This window comes from Lepus europaeus, chromosome 15 (assembly GCF_033115175.1).
Source record: "Lepus europaeus isolate LE1 chromosome 15, mLepTim1.pri, whole genome shotgun sequence".
Taxonomy (NCBI): domain Eukaryota; kingdom Metazoa; phylum Chordata; class Mammalia; order Lagomorpha; family Leporidae; genus Lepus; species Lepus europaeus.
The window spans coordinates 25,398,843-25,418,040 of NC_084841.1; the positions used below are offsets into that span (position 1 = coordinate 25,398,843).

The following is a 19,198-nucleotide window of genomic DNA, read 5'->3' on the forward strand; positions in this document are numbered from 1 at the left end:
CTGGGAGGAAAGGCGGGGGGGCAGAAGAAGTCATGGCAGGCGAGCCCCTCCCATCAGCTCTGTGCTCTCTGATTTCAGATGCCTGGGACCGAGGAGGGCCAAGATTTGTGTGGCCCTGAGGAATCCAAGGGCAGCTCGGAGAGCCCCAAGCAGGGCAGCAGCAAGGTGAAGACCAAGAGTCGCCTTTCAGGTGAGTGGCAGCCCCTGCAGGTGCCGGGCTGGCCTCAGCGGCCTTCAGGGAGGGGAGCCCTTTTATTTCCAGAGGCCCTCAAAGCCATTCTGGGCTCGCTAGCGCAGGCCCTAGCGCCTGACAAGCTCATTCAGTCTGGCTGCTGCCCACATGGGCACTTCTCTCTGAGTCGGAGTGGAGTGTGCGTCTGTGCTGAGCGACGTCTCCCGAGGGGGCTTCGTTTGTGTCTGTAGGACTCCAGGCCGATAGTCTGTCTCTCAGCAAGCAGAGTGAGTGGCCAAGGCACGTTCATATACTGTCAAATCTGTATCCCAGCTAGGCGGGGCGAGATAGGATGGGCTGTGGCTTTAGGAACCAAGAGATGCTGCGTTCTGTACAAGAGGACTTCAAAAAGGTCACTGGAAAATGCAATTAAGGTAAATTTATGTTGGTATTAAAAAAGGCTGAACTCCATCCATGGGTTTTCCATGAACTGTTTTTTTTTTTTTTAAGATCCCTGATATGCATGTATTTCAACATTTGTGTACCAAAATAAATGTATTTTTTAATGGTATTTAAAAAAAAACTTTATTTTCACTCTATTTGAAAGAAAGAACAAGACATCTTCGCTCCTCCAGTTCACTTCCCAGATGACCACAGCGCTAGAGCTGGACCAGGTCGAAGCCAGGACCCTGGAAATCAGTCTGGCTGGCATGGACCCATGGACCCATGGAGCCATTGAGCCATTGTCTGATGTCTCCGGGGTATGCGTTAGCAGAAAGCTGATAGGAATTAAGATAGCAGGAACTCCAACCAGGCACTTCTATCTGGGATGCCAGCATCCCAAGGGAAGAATTAACCACTGCGCCGAACACCTGCCCCTTAACTCCATTTCCTACAAAATTTTCGAGATGCCCTCCTATTCCTGGGCATTTCCTTACAGTATCTGGCATATGCCCCAGAGAAGAACCAGTCAGCATTGAGCACGGAGGCCATGTGCACAACAAATCATGTTGTGGAGATTGAGAGCCCTGGCTGGGCTTGGAGACACCCCCGCTGCAGCTAGCCAGGTTCTTGTTTGCATGTGTGTAAGAACACAGCCAGGACACAGAGGAGGAAGAGGTGCATAGAAGAGCAGGATCTACTGAAAGGCGGAGACCACACTCAGTTGTGTGGGCAACCTCAAGAGGGCAAACTGCCTCCACCCAGGCTGGGGTCATCCTTGTATAGGGTAGGGGTGGTGCTCAGGGCACAGCTTCATTGAATAGCCAAAGGGGTGGGGCTGCAGCTCAGTGGTCTCCAACAAGGTGTCATGGCTCCTGGCGCCTTGTGGGAGGTGGCGCTTGGCTGTGCCGAGGCTTCGGCCATGTTGAATGGGCGTGGAAGACGGGGTGGTGTGCATGGCCCAGGTGTCTGCCGGCTCAGCTGCTTATCCCTGCCTGATGGCATGCCTCACTCACGTTAGAACAATTCAACAGCATCGGATCTGAATGGGGGTTAGAACATAGATCAGTGACAAAGCAGAAGGTGACAGATGAGCTGAGGCTGGTGAGACATCTGAAGGGAGCTGTCGTGAAGGCTCCCTCATCCTGAGAAACTACTGAGAGAGGCACTGACGTCCTGCGTGTGTTGAGGGCCAGCAGGTCCCAGGGCACACAGGGGCCTTCGGGCAGCTGTGCTGGCAGAGCTGGTTAACACCTTATAGACGGTCCCCAGGGAGGGTCCCAGAGCTCAGGAAGTGCAGGGACCTTTGAAAGCAGCATGGTCACATTCCTCATTTTACAACTGGAACTGGAGAGGTTGAGGGAGGTCACGCAGAGCCAGGAAAAAGATCAGCCTCCCAGACAGAGTTCATTTTCCCTACCCTCTGACCTCCTGGGGCTCTCGGATAGAATTTTCTTCCCTAACCTGGGGCTTTCTAGCTGCAGACATGGGAAAGGGGGCATAGCTGGGGAACCGTCCTGACACGGGACTTGGTATTCATTGGGAATGGGCAGCACATTCCGCAGTGGGTGGTAACTGCAGGGATGCCCACTGCTTGCCCCAGATGGATGCTACGCTCTCTTCTAGTGCCTTTCCCAGACACCCAGGGCACAACAAGGAAATGTAGATGAGGGGAAGAAACACCTGTGTGATCAGGTAGATCATTGCAACAGCCAGCTCCGCCTGCTCTGATGGGACACACAGCCTTGACAAGTGACTTGACTTCTCTGGGTCTCAAGTTTTTTTTCACCTGCAAAATGAGGATTGTAAAAGACATTTAATCTTCCAATAAGCATGAGTGCCTTCTAAGTGCCAAGTCTGGTTGGTAAGTCCAGTTGAGAGAAAGCTAACAGTGCAGCCGCTCCAAAGTAGCCACCACATGACAGCTGACACCATGATCACCCTTGTCAACCATTAACGTCACGTTCATCATCATTTTCATTCTTAGCGTTCTCACTTTATTCCCGCTTAAGAGAGGAAGATGTTTGAATGGGCTCAGACAGAAAGCCTTCTCAAGACCTGTTAGTCCCAGTAGGAAGTAACACACACACAGACCCAGTGAGGGGACCCAGAAGACTTGAGGTCTCTCGGAGTTGTGGCACTTGGCGGAGGCATCCAGAGGATGCAAGACCAAGGGTCGGTAACACTGGCAGGAGTTGGTAGGATAGCAGAGGACAGATAAGTGGTCTAGACTTGGGACAAAATGAACGCAAGATCACTAGGAACAATGAGGAAATATTGATTGAAGTTTTTGGCAACTGTCTTTCCTCCTTAGCTCTCTGAAAGATCCAGTGTAGTCTGACAGTATAACAGTGATTCAATCCAGCGGAGGTTGTCAGAATGATTGGGGAAAGGACATAGCAGGACTTGGGTAGGAGGGGACCGGTGCAGGCAGAATTGGGTAAAGCTTCAGGGAGCTCAAGGTGCTTCAGAAAGTCAGCGGAGGGGCTGGTATTGTGGTACAGCAGGTTAAGCTGCTGCTAGTCCCTGCTACAATGCTTCTGATCCAGTTCCCTGCTAATGCACCTGGGAAGGCCCCGGAGGATGGTCCAAGGACTGGGGCCTCTGCCACCCATGTGGGAGACCCAGATGGAACTCCTGGCTCTTGGCTTCAGCCAAGCCCAGCCCCAACCATTGTGGCCATTTGGGGCATAAGCGGGCATATGGAAAACCTCTCTCTCTGTCTCTCACCCCCTCCTTCTGTCTGTCATTCTTCCTTTCAAGTAAATAAATTCATCTTTAAGAAAAAAAGTCTGAATTCCATGCATAGTTTTGTCATAATACATATGCATGGATTTCAAACTTTTTTGCACCAAAATAAGCTTATCTTTTAATCCCATTTTCCATGGGCTTTTTGAAGTACCCTCAGATTTATATATTTCCCAGTTTTGCAAAGGAGGGGCAAGAGACAAACCCTCTCTTTTGAAAATCATCAAACAAGAGCAACAAATTCACAGAGTGGGATGGTGGGAGATAAGACCGGAAAAGCAATCTGGAGACGTGATAAAGAGGCTTAAGGAAGTGGGCCTTGATCCAGGCTGTGAAATGTGTTCGTTCACTCTGAAGACGCTCACATACAGGAGATGTTAACATGATTGTCTCCTAACATGTCCTGTAAATATGGACGCTTATTTCTTATCTCCTTAGCATTAGTCCCACGCGTGTCCACATAGCGATGCGTTATCCATCAGTACTACCGTATGTGGTTTCTCTCCTGTTGCTGACGAGTGCCTCCCTGTCAGCTCAAAGGGAATTTTCTGCTAATAAATCTTGTTCAGATGAGCAAGCATGCCAAAAGAGATTAATCTGGCCATGAATTATGAAGTCATGAATTATTAATGAGTGTCTGTGGAGAGGCCCCAGCCATCCCGCTGGGGAGTTGTCCAGTCTGGCTCCAAAATGACCAAAGCAGCAGTATCTGTCATTCCTTGCAATGTTCTCTGGTGTCCTGACCCGAGTGCTCCCTGCCACATCCCTCCTCTGGCCAGCAGTCTCCTTTTCAGTTTGGCTTTGTTGATTTATCTGTAATACCTTAGGTTTGTGGTTTTCCTTGGTTGCAGAGGAATTTCAGATGTTTCAAAACCTGCAGCACAAAATTAATAGTTTGCTTTTGAAAACCCAAGCCCCTATAATACTGTTAGAATACTTACATCCCTAGATTGACACTTTCCTAACTTTCCATCACTAAAAGCTTACCAATATATTTTTTAAAGTTTTATTTATTTATGTGAATGGCAGAGTTACACAGAGAGAGGAGGAGAGGCAGACAGAGAGAGAGGTCTTCCATCCGCTGGTCCACTCCCCAGATGGCTGTAATGGTCGGAGCTACGTCAGTCCGAAGCCAGGAGCTGCTTCTGGGTCTCCCAGATGGGTGCAGGGGCCCAAGGACTTGGGCCATCTTCCACTGCTATCCCAGGCCATAGCAGAGAGCTGGATTGGAAGAGGAGCAGCCAGGTCTTAAACCGGCGCCCATATGGGATGCTGGTGCTTCAGGCCAGGCCGTTAACCCGCTGCATCACAGCACAGCGCCTTATCAATATATTTTTAAAAGCACTATGGAGTTACTGTTTTTTTCCCATGAAAAGCTTTCAGAGAAATTTTTAGGTGACTGAATTGAAATTTTAGGCTGTTAAATGAAATATTATATAGTTTAGGAAAACTTGATATTCCAAAGGAATAGCTATGCACACACACAGATACACACACACGTGCATGTACGTATATATTGTGTATAAGTATACATTATGTGAATATAGTTATATTCACATGTAATTGATCTATCACTTAAGATTAAAGTACCTTAAATTATTTTACTTTAAAGTAACATAGATTGGATAGGGGCTGGCGCTGTGGCATAGCAGGTAAAGCAACTGCTTGCAGTGCTGGCATCCAATATGGGCCCCGGTTCGAGTCCCAGCTGCTCCATTTCCAATCCAGCTCTCTGCTATGGCCTGGGAAAGCAGTAGAAGATGGCCCAAGTGCTTGGGCCCCTGCACCTGCGTGGGAGACCGGAGGAAGCTCCTGATTCCTGGCTTTGGATCAGTGCAGCTCCGGCCGTTGTGGCCAATTGGGGACTGAACCAGCAGATGGAAGACCTCTTTCTCTCTCTCTCTCTCTGCGCCTCTCCTTCTCTCTAACTTTCAAATAAAAAAAAAATAAGAAATATATATATAGATTGGATATTGATAAAGCCTTTCAAAGGCATCAATTCAAAGTTCAGTAACCAGGGAACAGAAATATTAACCATAAAAGGGAAAAATTACATATTGTATGACATTAAAATTATGAACTTTTTTCCTCAAGAAATCTTTTTTTTTATTTAATTTATTTATTTGAAAGAGTCACATAGAGGGAGAAAGAGAGGCAGAGAGAGAGAAGTCTTCCATCCGCTAGTTCACTCCCCAGGTGGCCGCAATGGCCAGAGCTGCACCGATCTGAATCAGGAGCCAGGAGCTTCTTCCGGGTCTCCCATGCAGGTGTAGGGGCCCAAGACCTGGGCCTTCTTTTACTGCTCTCTCAGGCCACAGCAGAGAGCTGGGTCTGAAGTAGAGAAGCTGTGACTCGAACTGGTGCCCATATAGGATGCTGGCACTGCAGGCGATGGCTTTACCTGCTAGGCCACAGCACCGGCCCCTCATCAAGAAATCTCAAGACAGCGAAAAAGCAAGGCACAGACGTGGAAAACATGTTTCCATGGAGCTCACAAAAACTTACAGCTGAGATTTACTAAAAATAAACAAAACTCCAATAAATCAATAAGAAAAGAACTCCAATCAAAGAATGGGCAGGAAATTGAAAAGACATTTAACTCTAGGAAAGGAAAATAGCCATGGCGTCTCAGCCAGCCGATGAAAATATGAAAAGAAGCTAGATCTCGGGTCTGGACATTTGGCATCGTGCTAGGATGCCTGGGTCCCATGCAGAAGTGCCTGGATTTGAGTCCCGGCTCTGCTTCCCAATCCCGCTTCCTACTGATGCTCACCCTGGTATGCAGCAGGTGATGGTTCAGGTAGGTGGGTCCCTGTCACTCGTGTGGGAGAACTCATGTAGGTTCCCAGCTCCTAGCTTCACACCAGACCTGGCCATTGCAGGCACTTGGAAATTGAAATAGCAGGTGGGAGCTTTGTCCATCTCTGCCCCTCAAATACATAAGTTTAAAAACAATTTTCAAAATGAAAGCCCAATCTCATTCATCATCAGTGAAGTGCACGTTGAAAACCACACTGAGGGGGCCAGCGCTGTGGTGCAGTGGATTAACACCCTGGCCTGAAGCACCAGCATCCCATATGGGCGCCGGTTCAAGACCCGGCTGCTCCACGTCCAATCCAGCTCTCTGCTGTGGTCTGGGAAAGCAGTGGAAGATGGCCCAAGTCCTTGGACCCTTGCACCCACAGGGGAGACCCGGAAGAAGCTCCTGGGTGCTGGCTCCTGGCTTCATATCGGCACAGCTCCAAGCTGTTGCAGCCAATTAGGGAGTGAACCATCGGATGGAACCATCTCCCTCTGCCTCTCCTCCTCCTCTCTGTAACTCTGACCTTCAAGTAAATAAATAAATCTTTAAAAAAAAAAAAAAGAAAAAGACATACAGTGAGATGCCATTGTATGTCTACCAGAATAGCTACAATAAAAGATGGATACTTCCACGTGTGACCCAGATGGGGAGAAGCCAGAACGCATGTGTGCAGGTGCCCACTGCGGCCCAGAACCTCCACTACTCCCTGATGGTCTTCTGCAGAAATGATGTGTACAGGAACATTCAGTAACAGTACCTTCTGGACCAGGATTAGCAACCTGCAACCTGCAGCTGTGTGTGTATGACTCACAACCTAGAAACGCTTCCTACACGGTCAGTGCATCACAGAGAGAGAGAATAAGTGTTTGGAGCCCCACAGGCTGAGAAATGTACTACCTGGACTTTACAGAACAGAAAGCTGGCTGCCCCTTATTCCAGACCCACAACTGGAAGCGAGCCAAATGTCCATCAACGATAGAATGGATAAATACATTGCAGGGCCTTTGCTCAATGAAACGTTATACAGAACGGGAACGCACGGACTGTTGACATACAGACTACGTGATTGAATTCGCAAACAAATGCCAAGAATGAGATACAAAAAGAGTACAGATTGTGTGCATTTATTTACATAAAGTTCAAGAACAGGCCGCAGTAACCCACTGTGCTGAAAGTCGAGATCTTGGTTACCCTTGGGCAAGGGGCAGCTGGTGGCACAAAGGGAGCTTTTGGGGTTCTTGTTCCTATTCTGTGTCTTAATCAGCGTGTTGGTTTTGGTAAATGCGCTTCGTGAAATCTCACTGAACTATATTCCTAGGATTTGTGTGCATTTCTGCTGTATTTTACTGTAAAGTTTATTTACAAAGTCCTCCTATGGAACTGCACAGCCACAAGGTGACACGCTGCCATCACTAGGAGATGTCTACTGAAAGGCTCTGGCTGTAGTTATGTCCTATCCACCATGGCTCCGCCTTAGTGGATCAGACATGCACAGCGCTCCTTAGCCATGACGGTCACTGCAAAGACAGTTTCCTCACAGCCTGCCACAGCAGCAGCCTCGACACGTAGGCCTACGCCGAGCTCGGTGGTGAGGTGTGGGGAGCTCGTGCTTTGAGTGTGTGGGACACCAAGCCCTCTGAAAACCACGTGTGTGGGCATCAATGCAATGGGTGCTCCCTTGATGCTGCTTCTGCATCAAGCCAGGTTTTTCCCCTTCTCTGTTCCAGGGGGTGTACACCGCCTAGAGTCCGTGGAGGAATATAACGAGCTGATGGTGCGGAACGGGGACCCCCGGGCCAGGATGCTGGAGGTCTCCCGAGATGGCCGGAAGCACTCCCTCCCCCAGCTGCTGGACTCTTCTGGGGCATCACAGGTCGGTCCTGGCCCAGGGGCTGCTTTCTTGCTCCCATGGGCACGTGCTTGGTGAGGGGCAGGAGAGCACGTTTCCAGGCCCCAGGCTGCCAGGATATTTTTTGTCCTTTCAAAGACCATCAAGGCCTTCCGTGTTAAGAAGAACCACAGTTCTGTACGGGCCAGGAGTATTTGAGGCAAGAGAGAGAGAAGGCAAAGACAGTACACAGCATGAGGTCTACCCAGAGAGTCTGGAGGAGGTCAGGCTAATAGATGAAAATTACAGGGGAAATCCAATCCCTCATTGGACCTACTCGTCTTCGTCCCCCCTCCATTCTGTGTGTTTTGGAACCGAGAGTTGCTTTCAACTGCCAGGAGACAATGGCGTCTCCCGGTCTGTGGTGAACACCGCCGCCAGTTGCACGGGAGCATCGTATGTCAGCGTCCCGACCGTGTGGGTGGTGTGGGTATGTGTGGTGAGCGCGGAGGCTGTGTGAGCATGTGCACACCGACGCCATGCCTGGGTCCTTCCTGTCCTTTGACTTAACCAGCCACCATCAGAGAAGGCTGTAGATCGGCAGGTGGTTAGGTCAGTAGCTCCATATTCCAGATCCTGTTCCCATCAGAGTGCTGCCCCGCGTGGGGCAGCTGCTCGGTCATGTTACCCAGCCCCCATAGGAACTGGTCTGCTAGCCAAGTTGGAGGCAGGCTGCATCTCTGTGGAACGTGTGGGCCTAAGAGGAACCAGGGGCACCACGTTCTCAAGTCTGCCGTGGAGCGGGCATGGAGGAGGCAGGTGTGGCAGCAACACCGCACGTGAGTGCCTGGTGACTCACAGGTGGTAGCATCCTTCAGGGTTCAGGTCAGACCGTCTGGGCCAAGCCCCTCCTTTTCATGTATTGTGAGCATTGTACAGGTGGGGCACCTGCATCTCGAAGAGGTTGACTATTTTGCTCAAGGCCGTTTGCCAGAATCTCTGCGAAGAACAGTCAGTTATGCTTCAGGATAAAGTTTCTGACCATCCCAGGAAAACAAGTGCTCCTATTTCAGACACAGTGACTGATCAGGCTGTTCAGTATTGAATTCACCCAAAAGCAGCTCTAAGGCAGCAGGGCACTGAGAAGATGCAGAAAAAAAAGCTGCACAGAGCCTGTAGAGGTGTGGCCGGACCCACCCATGGCCAGAGACAGGCAGGACCGTGGCCTGCTCCAGGTGGGGACCCACAGAGCCACGGGGGACCAGGGAGTTGCAGGAGAGTCAGGTTGTGTTTTAACTGCTGAGCAAGACGAGAGAAGATGCACTGCCATCGCGGCCAAGGGGCTGGTGTCTGCTGGGCACCTGGGAAGTGGCTACTGAGAATGCCCAGTGCGTGTTTTATTTTAACGCATCCTTGTCGAGCATCAACAGCCACAGGTGGCAAGCGGCTACCACATTAGACAGCTCGGGTCCAGAAATGGGGGGAGTAGGGAGGACAGAGACCCCCAGGGAGATCAGTGGAGCCTGCAGGCCATTGGTTCCTACCAGTTCCCAAAGGGGCAAGGTTGGGGAAAAAGAACGTGTTCCTTTGTGAGCTCACACACAAACCTCAATGTCTGAGGGTGGAAAACCTCAGGTTGTGTCTGGCCATCTCTGTGCTGGTTTCAGGAAAAGAGCAGTAACTTTGCCAAGCCCACATCATTTATTTAATGAGGCAGAATCTGGGAGGCTAACATTGCTGGCAGATACTTTGTGAAACTGCAAAGTACAATTGTTCTAAGCTGCCAGGAGGGTTACGATATCGAGGGCTTCTCATTTCTTCATCTGGAGGTCGTACACACAAATTAAGGATTTAAGCTATTTTGTGATGTCTCCTTTCTCATATTAAACACAAGGTGGTTTTTTGATTTATGCTAGAATAGCGACATAATTTAAGAAATCTATTATTCTAAGAAGCATAGCAAGGAGCTAGAATGTAGAGGCTCTTATTTTTCTTATAAATAGCACACCCTTCTTTCACACGTGTATGTTGTGGGTGATGAACAAGAAAAGGGGCTGGGGACTTGAGCCGCCCTGTGCCAGGAAGGGACAGTGTGGCTTATGGGAAGTGTTTTATTTCCCAAATGTGAGGGATTCTACTGACGCTGCTGCCACCGCTTAGTAGGACGTTTTATGTGGAGTAAGCGTCGCCTGGGTTTGTGGTTTGGGTTTTGGAAGAGACAAGGTCTTGCTCCATTTTTGAATGAGTAGGTTAAGCTTGAAATGGTGAGATACTTTCTAACGGTGATTGTGAGCTGGGGCATGGGAGTTGGGGTGACTTCCAAGGAAGAGCCTGACCCCAGGGGGCCGTCCTGCGTCTCTGAGGCCACCTGCAGAGTCTGGAGGAAGCAGTTGAGCGAAAACAACACCTGGTGCTTGTGGCCCCCAGGCAGCCGTGTATGTGGAGGGAGAAGGCGTGGCAAGGATTACTGCAGGGCTGCTCTCCCAGAGCTGTTTCTAATGGGCTTTCTTCAAGCCAGTGGACCAGAGATGGACCAGTAGGACATGGCTGGGTGACACTTGGGAAGTCGAGTGCACCTCCATGCAGAGGGTCAATGAGGCCAGCTCTGACGGCGCCGTGTGCTGACTTGCAGGAGTACCACATCGTGAAGAAGTCGACGCGCTCCCTAAGCACCACTCAGGTGGAATCGCCTTGGCGGCTCATTCGGCCATCCGTGATCTCCATCATCGGGCTGTACAAAGAAAAAGGCAAGGTGGGCTCTTTGTGTGGACTGTTTTGAATCCTCCAGGTGCTGCTCAGCATATATCCTTCAGTAGAGTGAAGGTACCGAATGGCTAAGTGCAACAAATAGATCCAAGAGGGAAAAGGAGGCGGGAATGCAAGCTTTAATTTACAGCTGGTTGGTCAGCTTACCCCTTAGCCTGGTTGAGAATGACGTCTCCATTAAATACTCAGAGGGGAAGGAGGCCTTCAGTTAAATGCTTTGACGAGAAGGATGCTTCAGTTAAATACTGTAATAGGAAGAATGTCTTCAGTTAAGTGGGTACTTTGCATTTTATCTTTCATTATTTGATTTTACATGAAATAAAAAACTACAGAAAGAGCAGTGGACTAAGTGGCCTTTGTATAAATTCAAGTGGATCCCCTGGTGGTCTCTCCTGTGGACTTTGGAGTGTGAGATGGCTGCATCCCTGTAGAGCTTGTGATGGAGGAGTCACCACCACCTGAGTCCTACAGCAGCGTCAAGGGCCGGGTGAACCATTGCCGTCTTCTACCTCTATTGAAAGAAAAGCAGAACCGGCAGCCTCGGAGAATACTCCCAGTCTCCTTTAGAATGAATTTCATAGTTTTGCCATTATCATAAAGAGAATAAGTGATATTATACAAACATCACAATATCCATTTTGATATACAAAATGGAAAGACTGAGGCAAAAATAGAAAAATATGGCATCTGATTAGTATAACTCATGTTATACTAGTTGATCCATATGAAATTATCACTTTTGAAGGTCAGAGATTGTCAAATATTATCAGTTGCATGTGTTTCAACCTAAAACTTTCTCCCTTTAATGTACTGAATGGCTGGTGCTACACAAGTAGATATAGGGAGAAGAATGGGGATGGAACGCAAGCTTTAATTTCAGCTTCCAAGCCTGGTTGAGAATGATGGCTCCATTAAATACTAAGAGGGGAAGGAGGCCGTCAGTTAATACTGAAATAGGAAGTTAGATACTGCAGTGTCAACCGAGATTTCCATCTGCTTTGGTTGTAGGGCCTTGGCTTTAGCATCGCCGGTGGTCGGGACTGCATTCGAGGACAGATGGGGATTTTTGTCAAGACGATTTTCCCTAATGGCTCAGCTGCAGAGGATGGAAGACTTAAAGAAGGTAGGAGAACCTTCCTGGGATCCTCAGTGACAGTGAGCTCTGGGTCCGTGTGAAGTTGCTCCCTCACAAGATGTGGAGTGGCACACCCCGTAAAGCCACGGACTTGGGAATCCTGTAGACCTGGGCTGACTCTAACACTTAGATATCATGACCTTGGACCACTAATAGAACCTGAGCTTCACTTTCCTGGGTTGCAAACTTGAAATGTTAATGCCTAGCTTGAAGGGTTGTTGTGAGGATTAAATAAGTTCATATGTGCAAATAACTTGACAACTTTTATTGGGGTCTTTAAGTGACTACTTTGGCTGCATGGTCCTGGATCATATTCCTTGCCTTGAAAATTCCTAAGAGTTTTTAGTCCATTCTTGCCTCTGGACTGGCATGAAGTAGAGTGAATATCTTGCTGTTGAAATCTACCACCACAGAGTTTGTTTCCTAATGAATGAGGGGTTTTTCCCCCAAAGATTGATTTATGTATTTGAAAGGTAGAGTTACAGAGAGGCAGAGGCAGAGAGAGACAGAGAGAGACAGGTCTTCCATCCATTGGCTCACTCCCCAAATGGCCTCATTTTCCAGAGCTGGGCCAATCCGATGCCAGGATCCAGGATATTCTCCCAGGTCTCCCACAGGTGCAGGGGCCCAAGACCTTGGGCCACCTTCCATTGCTTTCCCAGTCCCTAGCAGAGAGCTGGATCGGAAGTGGAGCAGCTACAACTTGAACTGGCACCCATATCGAATGCCAATGCTGCAGGCAGTGTCTTTATCCACTATGCCATAGCACTGGCCCCATGAATGGGTTTTTGTTTTTGTTCTTTTAAAATTTATTTATTTATTTGAAGGGCAGAGTTAGAGAAGGGGACACACACACACACACACACACACAGAGAGAGAGAAGGGGGGGATAATGAGAGTAAATATCTCCCATCTGTTGGCTCAGTCCTCAAGTGGCTGTATCAGCCGAGGCTGGGCCAGGCCAAAGCAAAGAGGCTGGAACTCCATCCAGGTCTCCCACGAGGGTGGCAGGGATCCAAGTACTTGGGCTATCTCCCACTGACTTCCCAGGTGCTTTAGCAGAGAGCTGGATCAGAAGTAGAGCAGCCAGGACTAGCACCAGTTCCTATATGGGATGCCGGCATCACAGCAGGTGGCTTAACCCACTGTGCCACAACACTGGACCCCAATCAGTAGATTTTGTGTTCTCCATAGGACCTACCATTTTGCCACATGTAAATATACTAGACAAGTGCTCCTGAGTGCAAATTAAAATAATATTGAGGGGCTGGTGCGCTGGTGTAGTGGGTAGAGGTGGTGCCTGCAGTGCCGGCATCCCATATGGGCGCCGGTTCGAGTCCCGGTGCTCCACTTCCGATCCAGCTCTCTGCTATGGCCTGGGAAAGCAGTGGAAGATGGCCCAGGTCCCTGGGCCCCTGCACCCGCGTGGGAGACCCGGAAGAAGCTCCTGGCTCCTGGCTTCAGATCGGCACAGCTCCGGCCATTGCAGCCACACAGGGAGTGAACCAGCAGATGGAAGACCTCTCTGCCTCTGTGTAACTCTCTGCATTTCAAATAAATAAATGAATTTTTAAAAGAATAACAATAATATTGAGGGGTAGGCAGTGGTTAAGATGCTGCCTGGGATGTGCACATCTTAGAGTGACTGAGTCTGAGTCCCAGCACTGCTCCGAATTCTAGCTTCCTTCTTCGCATCCTGGGAAGCAGCAGGTGATGACACAAGTATTTCAGGCCCTACCATCCACATGGGAGACCTGAATTAAGTTCTTGGCTCCTGCCTCCAGGCTGTTTGAGCCCCAGGATCTCAGGCATTCACGGACTGAAGCAGCAGGTGGGAGATCTCGCTGCTGCTGCTCCTGCTCCTCCTCCTCCTCCTCCTCCTCTCCTCTTCCTTTTTCTTTCAGATAAATAAAATATTAAATGAGTGTAAATTTTAATAATTGTGCTGAGGTACCAAGTTGTATCTCACAAATACAAAATCTGACAGTCGGATATTAGGTGACTATGCACTGGTCCCATCCTCAGTAAACAGTAGCAGTGAGACGTAAGCCCACTCTCCTGACCCCTGTTCAGTTGTGTCCCCATCTCATCACTGCCCTGTTTAAGTACAAGAGATCGAGCTCGCCACTCAGTCTTCCTTCTTGAACCCGTCACGATACTTGGAAAAAAAGATTGGGGTAGGCAAGGTAGGTGCAGACACAGTAGCTCCTTTTAATAAGGAGAGGATTTTGTTAAGTATGCATGTGCACGTCTGTATTTTTGCATTGCAGCAGCTGATTCAGGCTATATACCCTTTTCGACAGCAAAATGACGTGATGTGATTAAATCCGAATTTCCTCCTTGCCTTCAAAAATGCCATGACTGTTTGGATCAGTTGACCCCAACTCTCGATGCTGTTGTTACGCTGCCCTTCTCTGCTCTGACTGATGAGAGTGAATTGGAGTCTTTCTTTCGGGGCTGTGGGGCAGAGCAGAGAGGCCTGCGCGCTAACGCTAGGACGTGGCCAGCCTTCCTACTTCCGTAGCAGGGGATGTCCGTCTCCTAGAGGAAGGGTTCACTCCCAGGTGGAGTTTGTGTCTAGTTTCAGAACATAAAATTCTAGCAGGGCTTTCTTATAATGAATATGCCATGTGTTCACCTGATTGAAATTCATCCTGCAAGGCTGGTAGAATGGAGCAGAATGGAGGGGAAAATCAATAGTAAGGAAAGGTTAATAACATTTGATTCTCCTAAATACTGTTTTCTCATGTGTGCTCATTTACAAGAAATGAAAGGCACTGGAATGGATTTTCAACCTGTTGAGTGATACGCCTTTTAAAAATCCTGTATAAATTTTAAGAGTATGAGCAATCATTTTAATGTTTTTCTCCTTTTCCCACGTGGAAACAGCCCAAAAACATAAACTTTCTTGTCTAATTGAGTAATTGGTTATGCCAGGTGATTTTAAACAGAGACCTTTCTTTTCCCACTTACTTTATAACTTCTGCAGTTGCATTAAAGAAAGGAAGTATAGCAAGTGTGTGGGGCCAGGGGATGGCCAACGTTGTGGCCCAGTGGATTAAGCCGTTACTTGGAGCACAAGTCTTGCCTGTCGGGGCACCAGCTCAAGTCCTGGCTGCTCCACTCCCAATCCAGCACCCCACTAATGCACCTGGGAAAGCAGCAGATGATGGCCCAGATACTTGGGCCCCTGCCATCCATGTGCAAGACCTTGACAGAGATACCAGCTCTTGGCTTTGACCTGGCCTAGTCCTAGCCATTGCAGCCATTTGGAGAGTGAACCAACAGATGTAAGATCTCCCTCTTCCTCCTCCTCCTCCCCTCCACAACCCCCATGCCCCTCCCTCCCTGTCCCTCTGCCCTTCAAGTAAATAAATAAATCTTTGAAAAACTGCATGGGCCATCGCTACATTTTTGTAACTTATCTCAGAGGATTCCTTTAAGCACTTACACGAGGTGCTGGAGGGGCTGGCTGTGAGAGGTGCAAATGCGCAGCTCTGCGCTCGGTTACAAGTGCACCAGAGCATTCCGCACGTCACTGCTGGGCCATGTTCATTGGCTCTTCTCCCTGGTGTTCCTGATGAACCGTTACCCCAAAAAGCAGCCCTTGTCACCAGTGTGCAAACCAGACATGGACTGTGCTGCTCCACCAGGGTACCTGAGCCCTTTTACATTCCCAGAAGACACCAGCAGCAGCTTGGGAAATGGCCTGACTCTGTGCCTTCTTGGAGCTGAAGCTGATGGGGTAGCCAGGGAACGGCTGGGGGGATGTGTTTGTGCATACACACACCTTGTAGTTTGATATAGTAACTTACCACCTTCATGGTGGAGAATCTGGGGCTATATTAATAAGAGCACACATCTAGATACTTGTTGGAGCTGGAACCACCATCTCTCTCTCTCTCTCTCTCTCTCTCTCTCTCTCTTTTTAAAGATTTATTTATTTATTTATTTGAAAATCGGAGTTACACAGGGAGAGAAGGAGAGGCAGGAAGAGAGAGAGGTCTTCCATCCGTTGGTTCACTCCCCATCTGGCCACAACGGCCAGAGCTGCGCCATTCTGAAGCCAAGAGCCAAGAGCTTTCACTGGGTCTCCCAGATGGGTACAGGGGCCTAAGGACTTGGGCCATCTTCTACTGCTTTCCCAGGCCATAGCAGAGAGCTGGATGAGAAGTGGAACAGCCGGGACTCGAACCGGCACCCATATGGGATGCTGGCACTGCAGGCAGTGGTTTTACTCATCATGCCACAGCACCAGCCCCACCACCATCTCTTAATACTATCTCTGCACGTGTTGTGTGTCTACCATTAAAACCATTTTCCATGCGGTGTGATGGTTCACGGGGCTTTGGGGCTTGTCTTTCTGAGGATATGGGGGTGGTTTCTCAAATGTGATATGTGTGTTCCTGCTTCATTGCCAGTGGGGTAAAGTTTTTTTTAAAACATTAGGAAGGAAGCCTTGGAACTCAGTTTGTGCAGTTTTATCTCTACATAGAACATATATTGTCAAACTTGGAAATGGCCAAAGAATGAGATCTGGATACTTCCCATGGTCGTCTTCCTGGAAGATTAAAGTGCAGAATTATTGCAAACGAATGTGTCGTCATTAATTGTCCCATTTTGTGCCATGCTGAGAGCTGGGCTGAAGAAAGTGGATTAGAACAATAAAAGTCATTTGATAAGGTGGTGAATCAGGGACCATATGGTATCCCATTCTGGGCCTGTCTGAGTAGTGAGATTCCAGTAAATTAAAACTTAATGTAATTCTCATATTTGCTTGCTAGGGGATGAAATCCTAGATGTAAATGGAATACCGATCAAGGGCTTGACGTTCCAAGAAGCCATTCATACCTTCAAGGTAACAACATTCTTATCGATCTCCTTTATCCTCTGGGTCTTCTCTCTTTATTTCCTTCTGGTGTGGGTTCGGTGGGAACTCTCTCACCCTGGAGATAGGGGCAGTCTGAAGATCGTAGCCACCTGCCGCCTTGTATCCGCAGCAAATCCGGAGTGGATTATTCGTCTTAACGGTGCGCACAAAGTTACTGAGCCCCAGCCTCACGCCCTGCTCAACACCCACACACATGAGCAGATCCAGCTCCCCCAACTTCAACACCAGCCCGGCGACCGTGGTGGGAGGTCCTGAGGAAGGCGGTTCTTCGTCCCTGGGCCGGAAGGCCCCCGGACCCAAGGACAGGATCGTCATGGAAGTGACCCTCAACAAAGGTGATTCCCGCGGCTCCTCGCTTCCTCTGCATTCTCTTGAGTAGCAGTGTGGCGTCTGTTCTTGGGTTGATTTTCCTTTTCCTAACCTTTCTGTGAAGTGTCCCTTGGGAACCCTGTGCTAGCCACGACAGTGGTGGTTTTCCCTAAATGGACAATGGGCTCGAAAGTAGAGATCTTTGGTTGCTTTTTGACATAAGTGAAGGGAAGTTACCTGTGGTGCAGAGCTCTCCTTGCTCTCGCTAGAGGAACCACTGTGTAGCAGAGACGCGCGTTAAAGACGTCATTACCAGCACCAGTAGCTGCAAGTTGTGGGTGAGCGCCGAACCTTACTGCTTTGCATCTTTGTGCCCTTGCTCTCCCTACCGACTGTAGAAATGTGATGAACAAGTAAGTAACAGATAACCAAGATATTAGTCACTACAAGGAAAGGCAAAAAAAAAAAAAAAAAAAAAAAAAAAAAAACCTAACAAGCTGGATATCCAAGATACAAATATTGCCTGCCTGCACCCCGCTGCTCTGCTTACTCCTAGAGTAAGGTCGGGAGGCTTATCCGACCGGGCAGGGAATGGCCCCTGGAGACGCTCACCACCCGAAGTCACCCCAGGGCTCACCCGGGCACTCGTTTCTTTAACAGAACGTAGCTGTGCTGACAGGGAAAAGCAGGGGTTTACGTTCTGATCTGGTCCAACAGTGGATGGCCCTTGGTCTGAATACGCTGATGCCCTATGAGATCTGTTGTTCCGCTGCTTTCCTGGCGACTGTGTAATCGTTGGTTTTGCTTTCCTTGAACGCCGCCTCCCACAGAGCCACGAGTTGGACTCGGCATTGGTGCCTGCTGCCTGGCTCTGGAAAACAGCCCTCCAGGCATCTACATCCACAGCCTGGCGCCTGGATCCGTGGCCAAGATGGAGAGCAACCTGAGGTTTGTGGTAGCCCAGACAGGGCAGGTTCTGACGTGTTCACGGGGTAGCTGCACTCTCGCGTTCCTCAGAAGGACGCTAAAGCTTCTATTTCCAGTAACACAGCTAGGGTTACCATGAATAGCTTCTCCAAAAATGCAAAGCTGCGAGAAGTGAAATCGGGGTGAATCAGAGAACCCTGGATCTTGGCTTCTTTGCTTTGGACTCTGTGAACTCCCAAGTTCAGTTTCAAAATACAACTCTATGCAGATACCCGATTGTCTCAATATTTTCTTCGACTTTTTTCATCTCTTCAAAATTCACACTGAGATTCTGGAACTGCTCGTAATGGCTCAAAACTCAGGGATGCAAAAGAGTCCTGGAGTCATGACCTTTCATGGGAGGCCATTCTTAGGAAGCGTTCTTTCTCGAGCCTTCCATTGCGTGCATTCCTGTTTGAGTAGTGGTGTCTAGGAGCCTAAGGTCTGAAATCACCAAGTGTCTGATTACTTAACCTGGAGAGCTGTGTTAGAGCGTGGATATTCTGTTAACACAAGACACGCCTAGCTCTTCTCTTAGATAGTCACAGAAGTGAGCTGGTGTCCCCCCAAACTTCACAGGAATGCACACGTATTGCTCAGAGCACTCTCTACAAACACTGTCATCTTTCTTCTCTTTAAGCTCCCAAGTTTTTCAGCAGTTAGGGAATTGTCAAAATGCTATTTGTTGAGATTGCCATTTTTGGGCTCTGTGAATAGATTATATTAATGTTTTTAGTTAATCATCAGAATAAATTTCCATTTGAAAAAAAGAATGCTAGCAAAGCATCCAAAGTACATTAAAGAAAATATACTTTTAGAACTCCAGGGAAAAAATCCTTTAATGACATCCCAAGATGATGTTTCTTTCTTGAATGGTTCCATATGTCTGGAGCCTGCCAAATGAACATTCTTCAAACCCCATATAAAGAGTCTTTGTTCTCTCCTACTGAGTTCTCTACCTCGAATTTCAACTCAGTATGGGCAACTTGTCCCTAATTTCTCATTTGCTCAAATTTGAAATGTTTTTACAAATTCTTGAGTAACCTTTGGGCTTCAGATATTTCCTCCCTAAATTACATTACAAGAATCACTTCAAGATGGTAGGAAGGAAAAAAAGTGATGCTGGTCGGAGGGGCTAT

At 48.5% G+C, this 19,198-nt stretch overlaps 1 protein-coding gene across 1 annotated transcript in view; it reads left to right on the forward strand.

The window, feature by feature from the left end:
* Positions 1-19,198, forward strand: part of PDZD2 (PDZ domain containing 2) — a 262,954-nt gene that overhangs the window by 204,459 nt on the left and 39,297 nt on the right. Inside the window, exons 6-12 of the mRNA XM_062211925.1 lie at positions 79-190; positions 7,892-8,037; positions 10,625-10,744; positions 11,767-11,881; positions 16,678-16,751; positions 16,894-17,119; positions 17,924-18,041. Coding sequence (XP_062067909.1) covers positions 79-190; positions 7,892-8,037; positions 10,625-10,744; positions 11,767-11,881; positions 16,678-16,751; positions 16,894-17,119; positions 17,924-18,041 — 911 coding nt within the window. The remainder of the gene's footprint in view (positions 1-78; positions 191-7,891; positions 8,038-10,624; positions 10,745-11,766; positions 11,882-16,677; positions 16,752-16,893; positions 17,120-17,923; positions 18,042-19,198) is intronic.